Below are 24,472 nucleotides of genomic sequence, written 5' to 3'. Positions count from 1 at the left end.
ATTTACAAAAATATTTTTTTTGCCACGCTTATTGCTGATGATTACACAGGAGTAAGTTTTCGTCTGCAATGTACGCTTTGCCTTACGGCGACATTTGATATTATTAGCCATCTATGGTTTAAATTTTAAACCAAAAAATAAAAACAAGTCAGGAAAACAACACGCCCGATCTTGTGTATAGTTTGCTATAGTGTTAGCCCGTCAAATCGCTTTGCTCTGCATAATGGACAAGCGGGTAACGTTTCGATTTTCAAAAAGGGATTTATAATCTTTACTAAAATTTTCGTATTGATTCCCTTCAGGAGCTTTTTGAAGTAAAGGACGATGAAGAACAACGAGCAAAATTGCAGGACATTTGCGATTTGCTGTTGGCAGCGGGCTACTTCCGCGTTAGGCTAAAAGGATTGTCTGCATTCGACAAAGTATGCTAACAGAAATAAATATAGCAAATAATTCTCAGAGTTGGGTTTAACATGTTATGCTTTTACAAGGTGGTAGGAGGCATGGTGTGGTGCTTGGAACTTTGCGCAGTTGGTGTTGACGTCAACTTCCTATTCCGAGAAAATCTGAATATTGGTGAAAAAATGTGGGTTTGTCACGGATAAAAATAGATTTATTATTCAGCACTGTAATCCTTCTTCTTAAACAGTGAAATCACTGAAAAAATCATCAATGTCTTGCTGTCAATCAAGTGTGCCTATGCACTGGAACCTCACCAAATCCAAGGTCTTGATACAGTCAAAATCCTCCCAGTCATGCAAGTAAGTAAAATTTAATATAATGCAAAATTTTCCTTTATTCATAATAAATAATGAACTAAATCGCATTACAGTGGTTGGTCAAGAAAGCCATGGAGACGAGGGAATCTTTGAACGACCACTTAAGAAAAATAGCTGATTTGCAGTACCAGAAGACGTTTCCTTTACCAGAATCAGAAGCAAAGCTGAAAGAAACAGCCAACCATTTGCCTACAGTGTTCCTTCCACAAAGGAAGTTCAAGAAAGTGCAGGGTCAATCCCTGCCATTAGAGAAAGAGGTAAGCATAGTTATTGAATGTTGTACCGTCAGTCAACCCCATTCATTAAACCAATTTTCAGGTTATTTCAACTCTTATGGAATATGGCTGCAACAAAGTCAACCTGCTCGATGACAGCCAGCAGGTATGACAATCCATATAAGTTACAAGAAATCGTTCCAAACTGAAACGAACATTTTTTAGCTGATAGAGAAAACAGAGGTGAAGAGCGAGAAAAAGTTGGAAAATCGAGCGATCGCCCACAAAGTTAGCAACCTTATCCACCAGCAAGCTGATCTAATCAGTCAAACAATCGAGGACTACACTCAACGCCAGAACGAACGCGAAGTAAAAAAAAATACGTAAGAATTTCCAGTTCGGACGTTTACCATAACCAACACCTTTGTTTTTTTTTATAAAAAAAAAGGGTGAAAGGGATGAACGAGCCCATTTGCAAGAACGCAATAAGAAAACATCTGACGCGTTGGAACGCGTGTGCAATCAAATAGCTTCCCAACAACAGGTGATGGACCAGCTGAAAACTAAAATCGTCGATCTTATCGCGTCTGAACAAGTTCTAGACGAACAGAAGAAATCGTTGGCAGCCTTGGAGACGGAAGAGAACCGCCAGTAATGAATCCAATCGCGCATGACGTCCGAAAAAAAAAATATTAAAGTAATTTTTTTATGACGCTGTTTGCTAACCAGGACCTTGGATCAGCTTGATCGCCTCGTGAGCCAGAACGAAGCGGCCAATGCACAGCGGAAGCAATTTAAAAATCAATGCAAAGCAGAACTGGAAGAACTGCAGTCACGCAACGAGTAGATAAAAAAAACCTATTAACTTAACGATCACGTAAGCCCACGAAATAACGATTTTTTCTTTTCAATAATAACAGAGCGTTGAGCAAAGAGGAAGCTCCGGCGAATCAAGATCAACTCAAGCGGCAAGTGGACAGCGCCCGCGAGCAGCTGGCCGGCGCCTTAAAGACGCTAGGCGAGAAGAACGTAAATTTGCTGAAGCTGCGCCGCCAGTTGGACGCCGTGCCGGGCAACGCCGAGCTTAACCAATACCAACGTCGGTTCACCGAACTATGCACACAAGGTTTTTCTTTTCACTTATCCTAATCCGCTTTCTATTTTGGCGATTGAAAAACATCGTGACGGCCGTCGTTTCTGTGATTGTTATGCTGGTATTTTGCAGTCAATGAGAAGCAAACGGAATTGAATGGTTATTACCTGTTGTACAACACGTTGGAGGACACGAAAGTCTATTTGAACAAAGAGCTCTCACTGCTGACCTCAATTCACGACAAATTCAGTCAGTCCATGACGAGCTCGGTCGGCAAAGGCGAATTCCTCCAGCAAATGGAGAAGATTGTCTCGGCCGTCAGGCAGAACAAGAATAAGGTAATCAGAAAAAAACAAAAGAAATCGCCTTTTTAAAATGAAATACCATTTTCTTTTTTTTCTTCTCCGGTTGGCGAACAGATAGAGAAGCAGATCGAAATGTTGACAGAAAAACACCAGGATCTGGGCCGTTGCCTTGGCCAGTTTGCCGTTGATGAGCACCAATACCGAGACACGCTCAAGGCCATCAGCAACGAGAGTCAGAAATACAAGCAGTTGATGTCGCAGCTGAACGATCACGACAATTAACAACCGCGAGCCAACGTTGCGAAACGCCTAAAAAACAAAATTGCTTGGGTTAGGAATTGTCAAGTGGAATTCTTATACGATGTTTCATGTGATATTACTCTATAAAAACATTTGCATTCCGCGCATGCCAAATATTTAACGATGACGCTAGAAGAAAACGCAAGTCGTAGACCGTTAATAAAAAACAATCGCTGCTTCTATTTACTGCTATCCTTTATGTAACGATAAAAAAATCTCGAGAGTTTCACTTTTTTTTTTATCTTTTACAATGTTCCAAGCGAAAGGTATGGCTACGGGCATCGTGCCACGCGCATTCACTGATTTTTCTTCGTGTCATTATTACGGGCCGTCACCAAGACTTTTATTCTGTCTTATTCTTTTTTGTTAGTGAAATGATATCAAACTTTGCTATACGTGGCGTCTCTTAGAAAGACTAAAACATTTCCACGCTTTCGCTAATGTCCGTCCGACTGGAAAACAAAAAGAAGCCAAATATGTTTGGCGCTCACGGCCAAAGTATCAGGTCGACACACACGGAATTTCTCAATCGTAACGTCGAATGGAACGCATGTAAAAACAAAAAAAAAAAAGAAATGGATTATCGACTGCCAATGGGCAAGAGCAGAGAAAAGAAAGAAAACGAAAAAAATTGTAATGGATCGACATCTGTGACATTATTCCTCAGCTAACACTCTGCTGGCCAGATTGAGAACAAGTCCTACTTCTTTCATTTCTTTTTTTTTCTATGTCAAAATGATTTGCGTGAGCGCTGCATAAATCCGAGGGCCTTTACTGCTTTTACTCGACTGTGTTATTTTCTTTATTTCCTCAACTCTTTTTTTTGCGTCACAACTCTCCCCGTACCGCCTTCAATTTCATCCCCTCTCGCATTAGAATAATTCTTCATTAATCATGCCGTCGCGCAACAGATGGCCCCGTCACACTGCCCACCTGTACACGCACAAAAACTTTTAAACAAAAACAAAACGGAGGCAATATGACTAGTAGCTTTTTCTTTTTTCGTGATTCTATCCCCCCTGCCTCCTCTTTTAAAATGCTACGCGTCAAGTCAAAATCCACCCCAAAGGCTACGTCCTTTTTTTTTTGTTGTAAACCGCCTTCTCATTTGATGTGTACACCATCACGTTCTCTCTTAACTGTGTCTCTCTCTCTCTCTTTCCCGCGTGTGGCACCAGCCCACCTGCTGGCCGGTTTCGAAAAAAAAGTCCAATGCTCTTTTCTCCTTTACAACGGGCGAAGGGGACAGTACAAGTTTCAGTGTTGTTCGTGCCTCGGTGATAGCAGGACGTGCTTTTCCACTCGTTTTGTTTGTTTTCCCTCTGCGCCAGTCTCTGTGCAACACGTTTGGAAAAAAAAAACAAAAAATATTTGTGGAACAATCGAACGAAACTTTAAACGCCTTTCAGGACCAGACATTCTTTAAAGGGAGATTTAATTCAGCGCATGATTTTCGCTACATCCGATTAACATGATCAAGTGAATTGGTGCCCCTTTTTTGTTTGTTTTTTCGTAATGGACGCTATGAGACATCCTGGTTGAGATAGTCAAAACCGCATAAGTCAGTTGAGAAACACACAAAAAATTGCCTTTTTTATCAGTGAATCATTGATAAACCAACCAGGATTTAGGTTGTTAACAAAAGATAAAAAGGAAAAGAATTTCACACCTGTTAGCCCGCCTTCTAAATGAAACTTTTTCGTTCGTTCAATTACAAGTTGGATCGAGCTCCTGGCGGACTTTTACCGCAACCCGCTCTTTTTATCAGCATCTGATTAAAAGCCTCGAAGAAAAAACGTGGTAAGTGAAACAAACGAAAATTTTTTTGGCTAAACAAGACGAAAAAAAAGAGAGTGCAAGTGAATTCAAAAGGCAAACGAGTACACGATAATCGTTTTCCAAAGAAGTAGGTCGCTTTTTACGATCGTCTGCTGTATAAATTTAATTATCTCCCTCAAGGTGAATTTTTCCTAAAATAATTACTTGATGATCCTATCCTGTTCGACGCGTTTTCACTTTAAAAACGATAAGAAAATGATTTCTGGAGGCTTTTGTCGGCGCGGAATTTGTTCTTTCTTTATTGCTCTTATTGCTAATAAAGTGCACATCTGATAAAAAAAAGGTCAATTTAGCAATTACCTACGCAATGATGTGACTTTTTCTTTATACAACCCCCTACCTTTTTTTTTAAACTTTCCCAAAACTCTGTGATTAGCTTCACCAATTCCCTTTTTTTTCCGGCTGTAATTTTTAACTATCCACACATTTTTTTCTTCAAGGAAAAACAAAAACCAAAAATCAACCTTTTTCGCTTGGCTAGGTGTGTTCCCACAGAAACACAACACATACCAATGTTAGTTTGGGTATAATTTTTGTCTTTTATCGGTTTTCCTTTTCATCGAATTTTTGTTTTTTTTCTCCCACATCCATCGAATTTTTTTTTTCGGAATGCGCATCGGGTGTTCGATGTAGTGTGAAAGTTCCTTATTCTTTGCATCGCACGACGGCAGACGGTTTAAAAAAAAACGGAGCGAAAATAGCGTGTCTCGTCTCAAACAAGAAATTGCTTCCGGCAAAGTTTAGAAAGTGAAGAAGCAACTTCATCCTTATTATGTATCATTACTAAAACGAGAAAAGATTATATTCTTACCTCTTTTTCTGCAGACGAGAAGGGAAAGTTTTTGATTTTCTTTCTCCTTTTCACCTTTGTGAGGGGGGCCTCACGGTTGAAAGAAGGAACGTCTCTATTTGGACTTGTTCCATGGCGACGGTCGAAGGGGAAGCCCATCTGCACGATGGCTGGGAAAACCACGACGGGTCAATGGTTGAAACCACATCATCCGAAGACGAGTTATTATCACCTACACCAGAAGGTTCAAACGTCAAAAACTTGAAAACATTTTCCGTTATTTCATTCTGCGTTATTACCTCATGTTTTGATTCGGCAGAGGCGGAAGAAGCCGCTACTTGGCTAATCGACGTCGGACTGGGTGACATTGTCGACAACCTGATGGAAAACAATCAATTAGTGACGGAAACGAGTCTAGCAAATGCCGTAATAGAAGATAATCTGACGAGTAATCAATACCAAACGATCCGGCGACGAGTGGAGACTCTTCGCCTCACAGTAAAGAGCCGTAAAACTCGAACTGGAGCTGGCCAACAAAGGCCCGACTGTCGCGACATTTTTCGTGATCCAGAGGTCAGTTCTAAAGAGAAGACGTAAAAGATAAATATTTCGGATTGAGACCAACTAACGGGCATTTGGTGGTGATCGTTATTTTGTGTGTGTGTGTGTGCACGAAAAACATGACCAGGCTAGCCATAGCGGCGGATCGAGTGGCCGCTCGCGATCAGCCACCCCTGACTCGTTGGACACGGACTCGTTGAAAACATCAACCGAGAATTTGCTAGGAGAAGGGCTAACAATCAGTCCGGCAGTCTCGCCAAAAACTTGGTCGCGCTCCGGTAGCCAAGACGATGGCGAGCATTTATCCAATCGATTTCAAAACAGCTGCTTGAATGACGATGATGCGGCAACTATTTCAAGCAACAAAGTACTGCGTTATTAAACATTCTATTTAAACATTTTTTTCTTTTTCTTAGAATACCTTTTTTAAAACTGGGGCTTCATTGTTTTCTTTGTGTAAAGCAGATCTTTCACCTGGATTCGTTCCTTCCGACTACGTACAGACCAGAGGCGAGAAGAAGACGTAGTTTTAATCAAATCGATGGCATAAAACAGTCATTTAAACCGTCTCGGCCGGGATTTTTCAGCCCAGCAACAGAAGGTCATGTGGCCGCGGTCGATAAGCAGGGGATTGAGATTGTCAAGTTCAAACTAGTTGGGACACTCTCGTCGGCTTCGCTCTACAGTCAAAGGAGAAACAGCGATCAATTCGAGGATGTTTCAGAGTTACTTCCTGTTACGCAACAGGTTGATTCATGTGATGAGATCACCTATTAATAGAAGTTTTAATGTTCTATTGTCATTTTTTTAGCCGAGAATTTCTCTCGAGGACGGACTCACCCATGCGCAGAAGAGAAAATTACGTCAACTGTCTCTCCTGGAACTGACCGCCTTAATGGATAAGTATGGGCTGGCCATAAGGAAACGAAGCAGGGTCAGACTTCGTAGTTTCGCACAGGCAAGTCGCGAGAGAAATGTTTTTGGAGTACCTTTGAAAAAACTAGTGGAAAAGGATCAAGCAAGAATACCAATTATCTTTACAATGGTGAATAATTTTTAAAAATTCACACACATTTGACAGTTTCCTTGAACCAAATCACTTGTGGCCTACCAATAGTTAATAGAGCAGCTGAGAAATAGACGACTGGATGAAGAAGGACTGCTACGAGTACCTGGCAATAAACAAAAGATGCTAGCTATGCAAAAGCTGATAGAAAACCAATGGAAGAATCATGTTGATGCTATAGGGATACAAACCGTGAAAAGTGTGCTGGACAGCTCTGGCCCTCATGAGGTTGCCTGCCTCTTGAAATCATTTTTGAGACAGTTACCTGAATCGTTGTTCACACAGGACTGTTTAGACTTGTTTGCTCAAGTTGGAGGTATGTAAAACAATGAAATATGAATTAATTTACTTTACAATACCTATTCTTATGTTCTTGTACAGACATGACCATGTTCGACGATCAGCTTTGGGCACTTAATCTATTAATTATCCAGCTTCCCGACGTCAATTACCTGACACTTCGATTATTGCTCAGATTTCTCAGGGACGTTGTAGATCATCAGGCCCATAACCGAATGACGGTCAACAACGTGGCCACAGTGATGGGACCAAACCTTTTCCCTCCCAGAATAAGTAAAGCAAGTACCAAAACCAACATGGAATCATTAACAGACGGGGTAAGCTTACTTCACATCCTCAATGACTATACGCTCAATCTCAAATGACTTTTGAAGCGCGAAACTAGACGCTCTAAATCAATGCCTTTGATATGACAGATGGCCTACGCCGCGAAAACTAACCGCATAACTGAGATGCTCGTCACCCACCAAGACGAACTTTTCTCTATTCCTTCGGAAATATTAATGCAATTATCTCGCATCAAAGTCAAATAATTCAACATTTTCTAGTATGTAAACGATGATGAAAAGCCGTGCAATATGTGTAAAGCCTGCTTAAGTTGTTCATAGTTGACAGTTGATTGCAAAACAGTATGCATGTCGATTGCTGCACTGAGATTTGTAAATACATAAATTTAATTTGCCGTTTCTCTGCAAACAATGGTTTAATTCCTTGAACAACACTGTACCAATATCCTTAAAAATATTAATGTCAAGTACAGGAAACAATTTAATTGGCGTGGCTAGCTAAAGCAAGGTCTATAATCAATTCCATTGGGTGCCATTGCCAATGTAGCATTTCCTCTGATTACCTTCACCTGGAATCTCCATGGACGGCCCATAGCATCACCCGTTTAGTGTAGAACTCTCACAAAACTTTTGTTTCATATCTGGTTTTACTTGTTTGAGATGTAGATCACAACTAATGTAACGAATTACTTGTTGGGCCGACATGACCTGAAACTCACCGGAAGTGAAACCAATCTTAGTAACGCTTGTTTCCTACTAAAAATTCATCACCACTCCGGGCACATAATATTTTGCGGCAGTAATATTATTGTTCCCAGCTCCAAGGGTCTCTTATCATACAGAGTTCCACGACGAAATTCTCCGCACATATTAACGTCCATCGTGTCCCCTCGTGCACGAGAATATGCAAAACTGACCATGATTTGCGGTCACGAAGCAAAACTAATGACGAAGTAAATCAGAGATAGTGAGTACAATTTACCGATAGATACCGTTGGGGACAGAGAACGAAGTTGGCCTCCTTTCCTTCTCCTGGTCACGTCAATTTATTATAGAAGAGAGATTGTAAAGGCTGCCCGCCGCCGATACTAAGGGAACAAGTCCATAATCCGTCCCTGTGCACATTCATGGCAAACAAGTCGAAGCCGTGCTTTGATTTCTTTAGTTAGAACGAATGAATTGGTAACCTGGTGAACGACATTTTTTTATGAAAGGAGAAAGGGACACATAATCATGCGTTCTAATTATAATTTTGACATGAATGGTGAAGGACGTATTCAACTTTCATGTGCGTTACCATATACGACAGCGTTTTGTTTGCCGTTTATCACAAGGCAAACGGGTTGAAGTTTTGGCTAACTGCGTATTTGACGCTGCATCAAATTTTGATTCACTATGGTTGAATAGATGCTATAAAATGAATGAGAATAAATGGAAAAGGTTCATAACGTGCGAGACGCTCAAAAGGAATCAATTGCTGTCATTCAAATACTTTTCGCTCCTTTTCTTGACAACATCTGTAGCGTGCTGTGACCAGAACGGTAAGCGGCCGTGGAAAACTCGTTAGAAACTCTAGCGTCAGTTTCCTTGTTGTAGCTTCTGTCGTAACAGCTCAGAAGTGGCCTCAATTTCGGCTGTTCAGCCAACTCCTCCCCTGCAACAATATTTTTTTCGTACACTTTAAATTTAGCTTTCCTTAATAGGGACACGTTGGCAACATATGGTGATTGTTCCACATTGAAATAATAATACCCGGCAGTAAAGACAGGAATCCGTTGTAGGTTATAAGCTGGACTTGAGCAATGATGATTCTGCGGCTTTCTTCGTAACTGCTTGAATTTTCCCATTGGCCATTGCAGTCACGTGATTCAAACAATAACACATCGGCGACATGGTTGTGTTCATTCACCATCACGTTACCGAGTAGTTCAGTCCTCATCTACTGACGTCATGACTAGAGAAGAGTTTTCGTCCAAGGTTCTATGGTGTAATGGTTAGCATTCAGGACTTTGAATCCTGCGATCCGAGTTCAACCCTCGGTAGAACCTAATATTTTTATTTAGTTTTTTTCCCATGTCAAGTATACTTTAAATAATCACCTGAATCGCCATACGAGCCATGTGTGATGTAATCGCTCCCATTTGTTCATTCACCAGAAGCTTTCATCATCACTCCAGCCGCAAAGAACTTTTTACCACGGTTCTATGGTGTAATGGTTAGCATTCAGGACTTTGAATCCTGCGATCCGAGTTCAACCCTCGGTAGAACCTAAACATTTTTCATACTTTTTAAAATAAAAACATAATTTACTTTGCGATTTCAATGCCAAATCACACAATTAAATACGGTAAATATTTTTCTTGCGTTCAATCAAACGAAAAACGTACATTATGCTCATTATCCAAGCATGATAACGCGTGCTGTGGTTGCCGGAACACGACAATACTCGCCCGTCTCTCCCCTTTTTAAACATACTGGTAAATTTTTTTTGTTTCGCAAATAACAAAAGAATGCGAGTGCATTTCTAATTGCTTTTTTAACAATTATTAAAACTGAAAACCAGTTTAGCTTGCTCAAAGCCCTGCATAACTACGCGATTGAGGCGCATTCGTATTTTTCCCGTCAAGAATTTAAGATTCTTTTTTTAATTCTATCCATATATGGCGGTCTTCTATAAACTTTCTTACATTAGATTTTTAAGTTAAAAAACTATCCTCACCGAAACGAAGTTGATTACCAGCATTAAAGTAGCAGCGACTCCTTCCGATAAGTTGCGTCACCGTTGCATCCTTCTTTCGAATCGGCTGAAATGGGGAGCATGTAAAGGACACCACGCAATCGGTTTTCTCATATGCAGCGTTTGCACAAGCCATTGTTCGGACACCTGACACGAGACGTGTGGTAGTATAAATCACCTACAGTATTTGTTTATTAAGATCGGCGGTTGAGTAAATTGCACCCTTCTATCTAGAAATTGTGAAATAAATTAAATCAGTCAATAAATTTCTGTTTCTCAAGGTTATTGTACATATTCGTCGCTGAACGAGTAAATCACGTACTTTCATCGGCTTGGACAGATCAGCTTTCATTACACGAATGGGCGGACATTGCGGTGAAGGTTATCGCACTATATATGACGTATAAGTCAATTAAGTATACTCCAATTCTCGCCAACACTAAACCAGGCAACCTGGTGTTAATCGAAGAAAATTAGTTGGAAATAACATGGGGAGAAAGTGTCTTTTTTTATACCTCACCTTTAGTCGCGCAGGTATTTCATACCACCATCTCGGAATTTACCCCAAGAGAGAAACAAGAGGGACTGTATAGTTTCAATAGCCATGGTTGCCGCGCTTTCGTTGAATCGACGGTTGATTTCTCTTTGTGATCTGTCTCATGGAATCAATCTGGTCATCGTTGACGAAAAGCTTTGAGCATAAAACGGCTGAAGAATCCCGCCAAAAGGACGGAAAATGTGATTTTTTTGAAGCAGCGGAAAAGACAACGCCGCTGACATCTAGCGACAGAAATTCGATGTCAATCGAACAGCTGTCGCTATTGTTAGCTGATTGTAACGTACTCAGTTTGAAACGTGGAATGTATGTTGCATCGGTAGATTGTAGCTCCTCTAGGACTCCCTGAAGAAGATCTGCTACCCACATAAAGAACACGTGTATTGGGTACTGTTGAGTTGATCATTCCTCCTTTGACGTGTTCCGTTTCCAAGCTTCCCAGTGCTTCTTAGAAACTATCAAGCACAAAACTCTGGTTTTTTACGTTGGATTCCAAACGATTCCTGTTGAGATGATTCTTTTCTGAAAGTGTAATTGATTGAGTCGCGTTAACGTTAACCTGAATGAGCTCGTAATACTTGACTGCAGATAGTTATCTTCAATGATGAGGATGGAGGATACTAAGAGAAATTCATCCTAGTTTTTTTATAGCCACATTGAATTATAATCAGATTTAAGACCATTTAATGACAAGGTCATCAAAATTGAAATGGTGACAGACCTAGAAACATTTAGGTTACAATGGTAACAACAAATTTCTAATGATAAGCAGAGTCATATTGTACCCTGAAGTCTGGTCCGTAGACGTCGTGTCCAATGACGATTAAATTCGACGCTTCGATGCTGGGCTAACGTATGGGTTTTCCAAACGAGTCTGTTATTGTTAGCGTTCGTCTCGAGGTGTATCAGCAATGTCACTCACAATTCCCACACACAAGATTACCTTTGAAGTAAGAAGCAACGAAAATTATGGGGGTATTTCCTAAGAAAACAGAAAGTCAAATCGATGCTTCTTATTACCACTTGTTTTGGCGCCAATCAAACAATTACCTGGGGCTTCCATTCCTGCTGTAATGACGTCAGCTTCGTAGACAGCAAGCCTCATAATTATTACGACCAACAGACAAATTCTTCCTTACTTTCCCAGGAGGCTAAAGGTAAATGCTAAGCTATTAATGGCCCCTTTGACATCAAACATACGCCTGATGTAATCTAAAAACGTGGTCTACACCAACTACTCGAGCCGCCTGAGTAGTCAACTTGCACGTCCTGAGTCCTGATGCCAGACTGCAGTGGCACTAGTGTCGAGGTCTTCCATTACGCGCCTAACCGTCATTTGTTTATTTATTACTTATTGCAGCTTATTGTTATTATTAATATTTGTTTATCAATAACTTTTTGTGTTTACTTTTTTGGCTTCGAAAGCTGTAAGCATTAGACACTAAAGGGCTGTGTAAAGTTAAAACAAACAATGATTCTTTGCCTAATTGAACCACTCTGTTTAATTAGCATTTCAAATTTCAGACATACAATTTTCAGGCTTTTAACTAAATGGTAAAATGAGTTTACTATTCTTGAATTTTCAGTTACACCATTTTCCTATTTGCAGTAAATGAACTTAACTCATGTTTTGTCATGTTGTCCGAAACATACTCTTTCATAGCCCTTTTAAATGGGAGTAGCAATATTCTTCTTTGTTTACATTCTGTCTGCTTATAGGCTCCCTGGTGTGTTGACAGCCTTTGACACCTGAGACAGAAAAGTGATGCCATTATTGGAAAGCACAGAGTCAACCAAAGGATGTTTCAAAAGATAGTGGATGACATGTGTATTCTCAATTGGCTGTGTTACATTCATCATCAACTTAAAGCTTTAAATTTTGCTTTAAAGTAAGTTTGAATGGTAATTTCAAAGTGGTCCTGCTTACAGATAAGACAGCCTAGTACCTATCAGATGATATTTCACCAAGCAGCTTGCACAAATCCATCGTATCAGAATCAGATTCAGTCATATTTTAAATCTCTTCACATTGTTTCTCAACTAATGTAATTGGTATTCAGGTTGATTTGGTCACAATGATCTTGGAAGAAGTACCTCTGGTTTAGTATTTTTGGTACATTTGAACAGAAAAAGTTGAATCAAAAGAACTAAGCCAACCAGTTGCGGTGTTCACCAATTTCGCCAATGCAAAGGCGTCTCAGCTAGTTGACCACTTTGCTTGTGCAGCGCCTCTTTGAACTGGTCCTTTCGGAATTCGAATGGCCCTTAAAATAACAGAGGACCTATGGCGCATCTTGTCGGTTTCTTCAATTACCTATAGGTCTCGGAACCCATGCATTCTTAATCCAGCGAGGTATTAATCTTATAAATGTCATTCTTTCGCTGCGGTGTGCTGGCTAAGATGAAGAGTTAACCGAAAGAACATACTTAAGACTTTTCAGGAAAATCTATGTATGTTGAACGTGGATACCGAAAAAGCCAGAGGACATACACAAGTCCCACACCTACGCTATATATAATCAGCGTGTTATTGAAATCAAGTTACGCCGCTACGTGATTGACATTTCGAATTTGCTGCAAAGATAGTTACCTTTATCTACATGCGCGATATTGTACTGGGTAATGATTAAGTTTCCAGGCATTTCTGTATCGTCTGTTGCTTAACAGTGGTTAAAAAACTGCAGCTCGCCAGTTTGGTTGAACCTCTGTATTGTGACCAGCGCATCTCTTCGTGACTTGACCCGTTTGTCGATCGATCGCCGTCATCGGTGCATCTTTAACAAGGTAAGGAAGCTAGTCTTATTTAATGATCCCTAATCGTTCTCGATCAAATGCAAATCAAGTCACACAGAGGGGGTGGGGGCACAAGAATCACGTAATAAACTGGCGATCCACGTTTTCTATTTCAGTAGGTTACTATTCTCTTTGCTATTCATTGCAACAATATTTTAGTGGTGGGTCGCTTTAAAAAAGAAAAATTAAAATCTAACCGGTCTCCATCGATAATCGTTATCCCTATTGGCGTTATCTGCCTTGACGAAACTGATAACATTTTATTTCAAACAAATTCTTCAGATCGTGGCAATGAAATCATTTTGCATTCCATTTAGGTTTTCCAAGTTCATCACCTTGAATAGAAAAACGGTCCAATGCTTTGCTAAATGGCATCGGAGAAAAAGGAAAATGACGCACCTGTCTCCGGTCCTAGGAAAACTAAAAAGGCACGTGATGCAACTCACGGTTTGAAGTTTGAATCGAAATTGTTGACGCTGTTTTCCATACGAGCGCTTGGGGCCGTTGACAAATTTGAATTGGCCGTAGAAAGGGAAGACCTGGGTGGTAAATTTGACGACTTGATTTTTCGATATCAAATCCCAGACGAAACACCTGAAGGTAAACATTGGCGCTATCGCTACCTGCAGGCCAAACACAAGCAAAACGAGAATGAGAAGCTTAAGGCGATTCACCTCCTCCAAGACGATGGCGATTTCAGCTTACCAAAATATTTCTGTTCGTTTTGCATGATAAGAAGGAGAGCCGAAGACATTCACGACTGCATCATTTGCACTAACATCGATTGTGATTTGGAGGATGTCAAGAAGAATGGGATCGAGTTGGAGTCGATTAATGACAAACCTGAAAACATTTTAAAGTTCGGTCCGAAACAAGAGACAGTTCGTTATAAACTGAAGTTCACTGAAGAATTTCGAAGAAAAGTGGCAAACGATTGGTCGTCAGACTTAGATCGTCTTGCCAAACAGTTGCAAGTCTGCGTGCAAGAAAAAAAAAACAACTGATGTAAGAACCGGAATCTTTAGCAGCTATCACGTTGCTTTAATCAAGGAAAGCGTCATTGATTTGAAAACGAAAAAATTCCATCAAGACTTTGTAAACGAAGTTGAAAGCCTGTCCGATGGAGCTAAAGAACTACGTCAAGTTCTCTGCGAACGGGTGGGAAATGACGATTGGAAAAACTGGACATTCAAATTGAATAACACATTCGGAAAAAGGGAAACGGGTGCTGAAACGGAAAATCGGCTACCGTTAAAAATCAAGGACGCAGACCTTTGGCCAAAAGTAAGTAAAGATACTGTGATAGGAGATTTGTCAAAGTGAGCAGTGCACTTCATTAGTATTGATTGTATTAAATTGGGGATACCTCATGACAATTCTAGAAAACGTAGATATTAAAAAAATATTTGGTTCAGTTCTGGCGCTAGATGGCCAACGAAAGAAAACGGAGAAATAGTTAGGTAAAATAGGTTGCCATATCTTTCTTTTATGAGGCAAAAAAAATGAAAAAAATACAAATGACAACGTAGCCGCCTAACTAACTTTGAAGGGAACTTACATTCGGTCGTACAATGTGTGATAACCTATCATACGGCGGCTCTCGTCGTTTGAAGGTACTCATGATGTCGTTCTGCAAGTTGTTATAGTTTCTTTTTTTATAGCGTAGGAAACAAAAGAGTATTGTCAATTTACGCTTGAAGGTGGATTTTTTCGGCAGCTGGTTGTCAAAATTCTCACCTGTAAGTCTGAACTTTACATATGGATCCAGCATGTAAATCTATACTCTTTTTATTCTGTAAGCAACAAAGTCAAATGTCTGGTTAATTCTGAGAGATTTTAAGTGGTAAGATTGAATAATCAGTTTAGATTAAATTCATAAGCAGCGATGTATGATGGGGTGATGATGTGATGTATTGAAAAATTTCGTTTTCATTTATCCCATCCGATAATTCCAATAATTTTTTGGTCGGCATGACAACATAACGGAACTACACTGGTGTCTTAACAGGCCTTGTTGTGTAGGGTCTGTCTCCTAACCATGATGTGGCATCTGATGGTGCTTGACTTATGATGGTGAATTTGGTAATGAGTGAAATATCTTGTGTAATTAAAATATTTTTGTTTTTCTAGGGTTTATCCTAAAATTATGTGAGCGTATGCTATGTGACTAGCTGGTCGTTGTTCTTCTATGGTGATCATCAGATGTGACTTGTTTGATAAGGAGTTCCTAGGTAGTAATGATAAGATATGCAGGTCATGTTCTGTAATGTATCTTTTTGTAAATTAATGATTGAATCTATTAAGCTGATATTTGGTAGGTTTAATTAGGCTGTTCAATTGTTTCATTCTGAATGTTGGAAACAGTGGGGAATAGGCTTAATATTCTTCAGGATGTTTATAAGGGTAGGAAGGTTGATTTGTTGGAGAGAAAGGAGGCTGTGTGGGACTTGGTACTATTAGTATGGTAGTTGCTAAAAAGTAACTTCCTTTATAGCTGGTGAACGTAATGTACTATGGGAGACATGGAAAACCAGAAGGAACGAACTTCTTTCTTGTTCAATAGAATTCTTATTTAAATCTTTCTTGTATATAATTAAGTTATTGCCCAAGTGTCAGAACAATATTATGTTCAACCAACTTCTTCAAGAGTCAGGAGTGTTTGTATATGGGAATGTTTGAGCCAACTCAACTGCTCTCATCAGTTGAGTGCTGTTGAGTGTGCAGAATTCCACTGGAACTGGATCAATTTAAAGTGCAACATTGTTATAATCAATCTCTGTTTCCCATAAATTAAGTTCATTCTTTTTATGACCTAGTTTGTGTTATTTTTCTTCTAGCATTTTGATCCAAAGTTGCTAACAAAGTATGATTTAAATTGAGTCTAAAATCACAGCACATTTTAACTTTGGAGAGTGTATGTAAAGCTTGGTAAAACTGGTGAAACTTTCTGGATCAAACCTCAAATAAATGCTATGTATTGTAATGAGTTATAAAAAGCCTCCCAGCTGCAAAGGAAGGCATCTTTAACCAACTGATCACTGTGCGATAAGGATGATTTTGATTTCATCGTCTTCTCAAGAATTTCGTTGAACTTAAACCCACAGGCAATACAGGTGTCGTGTCACAATTGGGAAAATACGTGAATTCTGGCATAAAATGCATTTCAAAATTAAAAATGAGATTATTTTACAGATACGGGCTTACTGCTATGATTAATGACCGGTATACCCGTAGCGTTCGTAGCGGGATTTTTTGGAACCATCCCGGTATTATCGTATGTGCTTTTCTTTACGATTATAGGCCATGATACTCGCAGCGTTCGTAGTGGGATATTTTGGAACCACCGAAAATTCATCTTTCATTCATGCGTTGGGCACTAGTAATAACGAGTTTAGAAAACATCCAATTGATGCTAAAAAGCATTGTATTAATTACAAAAATTCATGCTTTTTCTGAAAAATGTAGTTCAGTAATAAAATGTATCAAATTAGTTTTGTAACGGATTTTCAACAGAAATATGAAGAAATTTGGCATCGATGTTTGAAAGTTCGAAAGCTTTTGACATACTGTAGTAACGGCCACTCAACGCGCAATACCTCCTGCGCCTAAAACGAAATTACCAGATGGCTCTAGTACCCGAAATTGAGCTCCACTTTCCACTGTTGGTAACTAATACAAAATGGAATAAAGTGGGAAAATGCAGTGGGAAGTGGAATAGTGTTGGAGATGCTACGACGGTAGTATCTCCTCCACATTGCCAATCAGTGACAAAAGTCAAGATAATTGGAATGGGTGGAGTGACGCTGTGGAAAGTGGATTTAGATTTCGGATACTAGAGCCTTCTGGCAATTGAGTTTTAGGCGCAGGAACAATTGCGCGTCGAGTGGCCGTTACTATAGTAGACCATGTTTGTGCCATTACGAGTAAAGAGTGAAAAATCGTGTTTGAAATATTCATTAAGTTTGGGTATCAAAGGAAAATTCTGCTGAAACACAATGGTGCGTTATTACTATCCAGTATTTTCATTATTTTAAGCAAAATATTCCAAACCCATTGTTTTTCATTGAATAGGTCATCCTTTGCTATTGGCTCCCTAACAAGCTGGTAAAATTAAAAAAAATCTTTGCAACTCTTGGCAGTTGCTTACCATTATGCTAGTTTGTGACTTACTGAGAGGTATTGCATTCAAATTTTGGCTTCTATTACAATAAATACTGATCTTATCATTGTCATGAAGCACTTAAACTACAACTGGAAAGAAACTGAAGCCAGAGTCAATGTGAGAAATTAAGTGGAATTCCACCGCTTAATTCTAAAATCTTTTGGCTGTTTCAACTCCTGGCAGTTGCGGACTGAAAAGTGTAGCATATTTCTCTTTGTTTGTGCTGCCTTCAATTCACCATTTCAATTCAGCAGTATTCACATCATATCTACTTGATCAGCTCGTGTATACAAAGATGTGGGCCACAGAGGTATTACTTCTTGGTATTTTAAGTGTGCTTAACTGACTATCATTGCTGTTTTTAAATTTAATATCTAATCATAGGACTAACAGATCTCTGTCTTCTATCTAAAACTTGCCAGGTCTACAATTTTCTATGTCTTTCGATAACTGGTGAAAGTCAAATTGCCGTCTGTATTAAAGTTTTGTCAATAATCATGTAGTCCTCTTCCTTTCATACTTTTCTTTACATTCACCATTTAAAGCTATGATATCTACGTCTTCTGCCCAATGCAAAATTGATCATTAAGATTCTAAGTTTTGCACCTTCGTTCGCCCTCTTTCGTTTCATCGCCGTCTGTCGCTTCGTCTTCGTCTCGCCCGTCATTTCGTCTTCTGTCGTTTACAATCCATGCTTTCAATTTCATGCAGATTGTCGTGTAACCAACGCGAAAATATGCTAACCATTTAAGGAAGGTAAATAGATAACAATTAAATTACTGAATTCTGGAAGGGATAAATGATTGCTGCCGTGTTGCTTGTTCATTCAGGCATTGCATCAAGGCAATGGCTGTCGTATAGAAATAGCATTCAGCGAGATCCATCGACACTAAATGGCTAGTGATCATTATTATGGTTCGCATCATCAAATCACATTGCTAAAGGTAATCGAAGCAGATTATTAACGTCTTAGCTCCATTGAAGCACATGGAAAAAAGTAAATTTACTGACTCCTTTTTTCATGTAATAGGCCAATCCTGGTAATAAATCACTTTGCTTTTCTATGGAGTTGTCGTTCACCTGCAAGTACGAATACCCACACAACAAAGCAATCGAAGAGGTATATTACATTTTTTAAAGCGTCGTTTAAAGTTGATTTTAGGTGACTTAAAAAAAGGGAAATTATAACTTAGTGGTAGTACAGCCAGAGTTATAGCTGCTACACCGTCTATTCTACTATTTGACCGGTGGTGTTTCTTATCACGGAAGCATGAATAAACGCAACCTGGGGGTAAATACAGGTGATGATGGTTAGAAATGATGAAAGTAAATTAGAATTCTATTTTACCAGGGGTCCGACAGTCAGGTGTTTTCCATTCAATAGATTGATATTGTTTGAAACAAGTTCGATTAAGAACAACGTCAACTGTAGTTTCTTCATCACGAAAAGATGTAAATCTGTAACGGCTGTGTCTTCACATATGCTGGTTGAAGGGGAAGAAACATGCTTTTTAACCACATGGACGAATTTTCTTTCCCACTTCAATCACCACGGATACGTAACTTCTAAAAATTCAATAAACCTGTCATTTGATCTAGATTTTTTTTCATTATCATTCAACTAACACAACCCCAATGTTTCCTGAGACGGATTCGTTCAAAGCTGTTGTTAGCTGCTAAACACTTACCAAAGCTGTTGCACACTTCATTCACACATTCCTCTACAATGGTATTTAATTTAAAAAATTTGAAAGTGCATATCTGGGCTCCCTTCTCTTTCCGTAGCCCCGTTTCCCCTTGACTCATAATAAGTCCGTAGGGGGTCATGCCCCTACTGTACGGTACATTTAATGTACCAGGTTTGGAGGGCTCTGACCGGAAAGGGGACGTGGGGGTCCTCATAGTTCGATGAAGTGTTCACGGAGGGCTATGTCGCTACCCACAAATCCGAATTAAAGGCTAATCGCTCCTGTAAAAATGTTCCGTTTCTTCGGCTCTTCTTCCGGCTTCTCTTAGCCAAGCACCGGGTAATCTCCCCGGTGGGTCATTCAAGGCAGTGTCTCCCCCTGCCTTGGTGGTCGGCAACTTTTGAAAGGGTCATCTTCCCTTTCAAGAAGTTGCAAAACCATTTACATGTGCAGAGAATTGTCAATAAATTTTTTTTTTGTCTTAACAAATTCAAAAATTGTCGATTTATTTGGGTGTCTTTCGCTTGTTGAAACTAGTAAGATTTGTACGATGCTTTTTATTTCTTTCACCTTATTTCGATTTTTAATTTGGTGATAATGTATGGCTCGAATGTACAATGCTAATGGATTACATACTTAATTCGTATGAGAATTATTTAGAATGAGAACCGGGATTTGAACCACTAGTTTCTGCGTATCACGCCGATGCTCTGCCATTGAGCTATGTATCATATCTACTGTAATCGGGTATGTACATGTGTTTCTGTGTGCCTGAGTTTAAGCATTAAGTCCGTTAATGTCGATAAAATTTATAACTATATTCGATATGACTTGTAGCTCTGTGGTAGAGCATCGGTAAAATACGCAGAAACTAGAGGTTCAATTCCCGGTTAAGTCATTCTAAACAATTCTCATACTACAATAGTGTGTAAATTATTAGCTTTGTACATTCATATTGTACACTATCAATAAATTAGAAATTGAAAAAATGCTGATAGAAACAAATAGCGTTGTACATATCTTACTAGTTTCAACGAAAGCCACACAAATAAATTAACAATTTTTGAATTTGTTAAGACAAAAAAAAAATTTATTGACAATTCTCTGCACATGTAAATGGTTTTGCAACTTCTTGAAAGGGAAGATGACCCTTTCAAAAGTTGCCGACCACCAAGGCAGAGGGAGACACTGCCTTGAATGACCCACCGGGGAGATTACCCGGTGCTTGGCTAAGAGAAGCCGGAAGAAGAGCCGAAGAAACGGAACATTTTTACAGGAGCGATTAGCCTTTAATTCGGATTTGTGGGTAGCGACATAGCCCTCCGTGAACACTTCATCGAACTATGAGGACCCCCACGTCCCCTTTCCGGTCAGAGCCCTCCAAACCTGGTACATTAAATGTACCGTACAGTAGGGGCATGACCCCCTACGGGCTTATTATGAGTCAAGGGGAAACGGGGCTACGGAAAGAGAAGGGAGCCCAGATATGCACTTCAAATTTTTTTATATTAAATACCATTGTAGAGGAATATGTGATTAAAGTATCCAACAGCTTTGATAAGTGTCCAGCAGCTAACAACAGCTTTGAACGAACCCGTCTCAGGAAACATTGGGATTCTGTTAGTTGAATGATAATGAAAAAAAATCTAGATCAAATGACAGGTTTATTGAATTTTTAGAAGTTACGTATCCGTGGTGATTGAAGTGGGAAAGAAAATTTGTCCATGTGATTAAAAAGCACGATTCTTCTCCTTCGACCAGCATATGTGAAGACAAGAGCCGCTACAGATTTTCAACTTTTCCTGATGAAGAAACTACAGTTGATGTTGTTCTTAATCGAACTTGTTTCAAACAATTTCAATCTATTGAATGGAAAACACCTGACTGTCGGACCACTGGTAAAATAGAATTCTAATTAATTTTCTTCATCATTTCTTACCATCATTACCTGTATTTATGCCCAGGTTGCGTTGGTTCATGCTTACGTGATAAGAAACACCACCGGTCAAATAGCAGAGCAGACGGTGTAGCAGCTATAACTCTGGCTGTACTATCACTATGTTATAATTTCCCGTAAGTCACCTAAAGTCAACTTTAAGCAACGCTTTAAAAAATGTAATATACCTCTTGGATTGCTTTATTGTGTAGGTATTCGTACTTGTATTCGTAGAAAAGGAAAGTGTTTTATTACCAGGATTGGCTTATTAAATGGAAAACGGCGTCAGTGACTCTACTTTTTTCCATGTGCTTCAATGAAGCTAAACCGTTAATAATCTGCTTTGATTACCTTCCAGCAATGTGATTTGATGATGCGAACCATAATAATGATCACTAGCCATTTAGTGTAGATGGATTTCGCTGAAGGCTATTTCTATACGACAGCCATTGTCCTGATGCAATGCCTGAATAAACAAGCAACACGGCAGCAATCATCGAACCCTTCCAGATTTCAGTAATTTAATTGTTAACTATATACCTTCCTCAATTGATGCATATTTTCGCGTTGGTTACACGACAATATGCATGGGATTGAAAGCCTGGATTTTAAACGACGGAAGACGAAATGACGGGCGAGGCGAAGACGAAGCGACAGACGGCGATGAAACGAAAATAGGGCGAACGAAGATGCAAAACTTAGAATCTTAATGATCAATTTTGCATCGAGCAGAAGACGTAGACAGCATAGCTCTAAATGGTTAACGTAAAGAAAAGTATTAGAAGAAGAGGATTATATGATTATTGACAAAACTTTAATACAGACGGCAATTTGACTTTCACCAGTTATCGAAAGACATAGAAAATTGTAGACCTGGCAAGTTTTAGATAGAAGACAGAGATCTGGTGGTCCTATGATGAGATCTTAAATTTAAAAACAGCAATGATAGTCAGTTAAGCACACTTAAAATACCAAGAAGTAATACCTCTGTGGCCCACATCTTTGTATACATGAGCTGATCAAGTAGATATGACGTGAATACTGCTGAACTATAATGGTTAGTTGAAGGCAGCACAAACTAAGAGAAATATGCTACACTTTTCAGTCCGCAACTGACAGGAGTTGAAACAGCCAAAGGGTTTTAGAATTAAGCGGTGGAATTCCAAATAATTTCTCACATTGTCTCTGGCTTCAGTTTCTTTCCAGTTATAGTTTAAGTGCTTCATGAAAATTATAAGATCAGTTTATTTTGTAATAAAAGCCAAAATTTGAATACAATACCTCTCAGTAAGTCACAAACTAGCGTAATGGTAAGCAACTGCCAAGGTGGCAAAGGTTTTTTTTTTTTATTTCATCAGCTTGTTAGGGAGCCGATAGCAAAGGATGACCTATTCAATGAAAAACAATGGGTTTGGAATATTTCGCTTAAAATAATGAAAATACTGGATCGTTATAACAAACCTTTATGTTTCAGCAGAATTTTCCTTTGATACCCAAACTTAATGAATATTTCAAACACGATTTTTCACTCGTTACTCGTAATGGCACAACCATGGTCTACTCAACGGCAATACCTTCTGCGCCTAAAACTAGTACCCGAAATAGAAATCCACTTTCCACAGCGTCACTCCACCCATTCCAATTATCTTGACTTTTGTCACTGATTGGCAATGTGGGAGAGATACTACCGTCGTAGCACTTCCAACAGAATTCCACTTCCCACTGCATTTTCCCACTTTATTCCATTCTGTATTAGTTACCAACAGTGGAAAGTGGAGCTCAATTTCGGGTACTAGAGCCTTCTGGCAATTTCGTTTTAGGTGCAGGAGGTATTGCGCGTTGAGTGGCCGTTACTTTAGTAGGCCATGCCTCAAATCGAAATAACAGAAATATTTTAAGTGTCACGTCTGGTTTAAGAATATAATGGTAAAAAAGAGCAATTATGTCAAACGTAGCTGAATGGTAGAGCATTGGCATGACAACGCAAAAGTCGAGGGTTTAAATCGTAAGCGGACAAAGCAGATATACTTGTTAAAATTTTTTAAATTATGTAATGGTTAAATTTAATAATTGGACTAATTGTTACTGGAAAAAATTTTGCCAGAAAAAAAACGCCAGAAAATATTTTGCCGGAATAGAAAAAATTTTGAAATGAAATTTGTTCGAATGATTTTATTGTGAATTTTCCCGTAATTACATAAAACATAGTCAGAGACCACAACATAGTAATACATTTTTCACACAGATGTCTCTACTTCTCAGTTACCCAACTTTCGTTAAGATGGGAGCACTGCACAATAGAATTAATTTTTTTGCATTTAAAGTAGCTAGTTATACAATTCTTGCGAAGATGGCTCCTCAGTCCACATAGGGCGCATTTTGGCATCTACTTTTAGTTCAACTTTTGTAGTGAATTTGTATTTTTGCGTCAATTGCCCGGTAGATGGTTCAACTAGGCGACCGTTTTGGCGACAACGCCAGTAGGAGGTTCAACTGAAACAGTTGAGCTTTTTCAACGGTGGTCCAGACCACCATTGACCTTCAACTGAACTGCAACTCCACCCCTTTCTCAGCTGTAGCGATGAACTTCCATTTTGGCGTCAACTTTGACGAAAAATTGAACTAAAAAGGTTCAACAAAAGGTTGACGCCAAAATGCGCCCATAGTAAAGCACTTTTCCTAAAGATGGCTCTAATATTCCCATGGTATGACAATATCCGGGTAAATAACTCGGCTTTCTCAATATCTATTTTTGTACGGTTCCACCAATCTTACAACATCGCAATTTACGTATAAATAGCTCCACCATCCACACAATATAGCAATTATTGTAAATACATTTACATAACCCACATCGCTATACATACACTTGCCAGCTACGAATCAGTTAACTCGCAACAGTTTGTCCTCACCTACACAAAACAGTCGATGTGAACGTATTCGAAATGCAATAAACATCAACTAGATACACAAACACCTCAGATTTCAATTACAAAAGCCACGCAATAGTCGCTTCCGCAAGCAGGCATCCATTAAATAGGGCTAAACCTCTTTCGATTGAAACC

The 24,472-nt window shown here is 39.3% G+C and overlaps 3 protein-coding genes, 2 non-coding genes and 1 pseudogene across 5 annotated transcripts; 5 read left to right on the top strand and 1 right to left on the bottom strand.

Moving 5' to 3' along the window:
• The first annotated feature begins 139 nt into the window (after positions 1–139).
• On the top strand, positions 140–2,829 carry LOC130699699 (coiled-coil domain-containing protein 93-like). The gene is made up of 12 exons (XM_057521911.2): positions 140–235; positions 303–422; positions 492–586; positions 650–761; positions 833–1,036; positions 1,098–1,160; positions 1,220–1,363; positions 1,443–1,645; positions 1,724–1,837; positions 1,915–2,120; positions 2,220–2,425; positions 2,507–2,829. Exons 1-12 carry the CDS (start codon positions 224–226, stop codon positions 2,672–2,674), a joined length of 1,647 nt encoding a protein of 548 aa, XP_057377894.1. The 5' UTR covers positions 140–223; the 3' UTR covers positions 2,675–2,829.
• A 1,129-nt stretch (positions 2,830–3,958) lies between these two features.
• Positions 3,959–7,935, top strand: LOC130699698 (rho GTPase-activating protein 18-like). Its single transcript, XM_057521910.2, has 9 exons — positions 3,959–4,492; positions 5,357–5,565; positions 5,641–5,894; positions 6,010–6,249; positions 6,348–6,629; positions 6,694–6,927; positions 7,000–7,264; positions 7,330–7,565; positions 7,665–7,935. The coding sequence occupies exons 2-9, from the start codon at positions 5,454–5,456 to the stop codon at positions 7,779–7,781; spliced, it is 1,740 nt and encodes a 579-aa protein (XP_057377893.1). The 5' UTR covers positions 3,959–4,492; positions 5,357–5,453; the 3' UTR covers positions 7,782–7,935.
• Positions 7,936–8,876: 941 nt separating this feature from the next.
• Positions 8,877–9,603, bottom strand: LOC130699702 (chorion peroxidase-like). Its single transcript, XM_057521912.2, has 3 exons — positions 9,288–9,603; positions 9,028–9,189; positions 8,877–8,945 (listed from the first exon to the last, which is right to left on the bottom strand). The coding sequence occupies exons 1-3, from the start codon at positions 9,472–9,474 to the stop codon at positions 8,929–8,931; spliced, it is 366 nt and encodes a 121-aa protein (XP_057377895.1). The 5' UTR covers positions 9,475–9,603; the 3' UTR covers positions 8,877–8,928.
• Trnaq-uug (transfer RNA glutamine (anticodon UUG)) lies at positions 9,512–9,583 on the top strand. The gene has a single exon. It is a non-coding gene; the product is annotated as a tRNA-Gln (tRNA).
• A 130-nt stretch (positions 9,604–9,733) lies between the features above and the next one.
• On the top strand, positions 9,734–9,805 carry Trnaq-uug (transfer RNA glutamine (anticodon UUG)). The gene has a single exon. It is a non-coding gene; the product is annotated as a tRNA-Gln (tRNA).
• Positions 9,806–13,989: 4,184 nt separating this feature from the next.
• On the top strand, positions 13,990–15,763 carry LOC130699657 (uncharacterized; annotated as a pseudogene).
• Positions 15,764–24,472: the final 8,709 nt, after the last annotated feature.

The sequence above is a fragment of the Daphnia carinata genome, chromosome 6, assembly GCF_022539665.2.
Source record: "Daphnia carinata strain CSIRO-1 chromosome 6, CSIRO_AGI_Dcar_HiC_V3, whole genome shotgun sequence".
NCBI lineage: Eukaryota > Metazoa > Arthropoda > Branchiopoda > Diplostraca > Daphniidae > Daphnia > Daphnia carinata.
This window is presented reverse-complemented; position numbering and strand designations above follow the sequence as displayed.

What these genes read in the sequence shown, in the direction of transcription:
- LOC130699699 (XM_057521911.2), top strand. An exon ending in CTGAATATTGGTGAAAAAAT is followed by an intron (nt 587 to 649) that starts GTGGGTTTGTCA and finishes CTTCTTAAACAG; the next exon opens with TGAAATCACTGAAAAAATCA. An exon ending in GAACTGCAGTCACGCAACGA is followed by an intron (nt 1,838 to 1,914) that starts GTAGATAAAAAA and finishes CAATAATAACAG; the next exon opens with AGCGTTGAGCAAAGAGGAAG.
- LOC130699698 (XM_057521910.2), top strand. Translation starts at nt 5,454, where the DNA reads ATGGCGACGGTCGAAGGGGAAGCCCATCTGCACGATGGCTGGGAAAAC. An exon ending in ATTATCACCTACACCAGAAG is followed by an intron (nt 5,566 to 5,640) that starts GTTCAAACGTCA and finishes TTGATTCGGCAG; the next exon opens with AGGCGGAAGAAGCCGCTACT. An exon ending in CTTGTTTGCTCAAGTTGGAG is followed by an intron (nt 7,265 to 7,329) that starts GTATGTAAAACA and finishes GTTCTTGTACAG; the next exon opens with ACATGACCATGTTCGACGAT.
- LOC130699702 (XM_057521912.2), bottom strand. Translation starts at nt 9,474, where the DNA reads ATGAGGACTGAACTACTCGGTAACGTGATGGTGAATGAACACAACCAT. An exon ending in ATTCCTGTCTTTACTGCCGG is followed by an intron (nt 9,190 to 9,287) that starts GTATTATTATTT and finishes ATATTGTTGCAG; the next exon opens with GGGAGGAGTTGGCTGAACAG.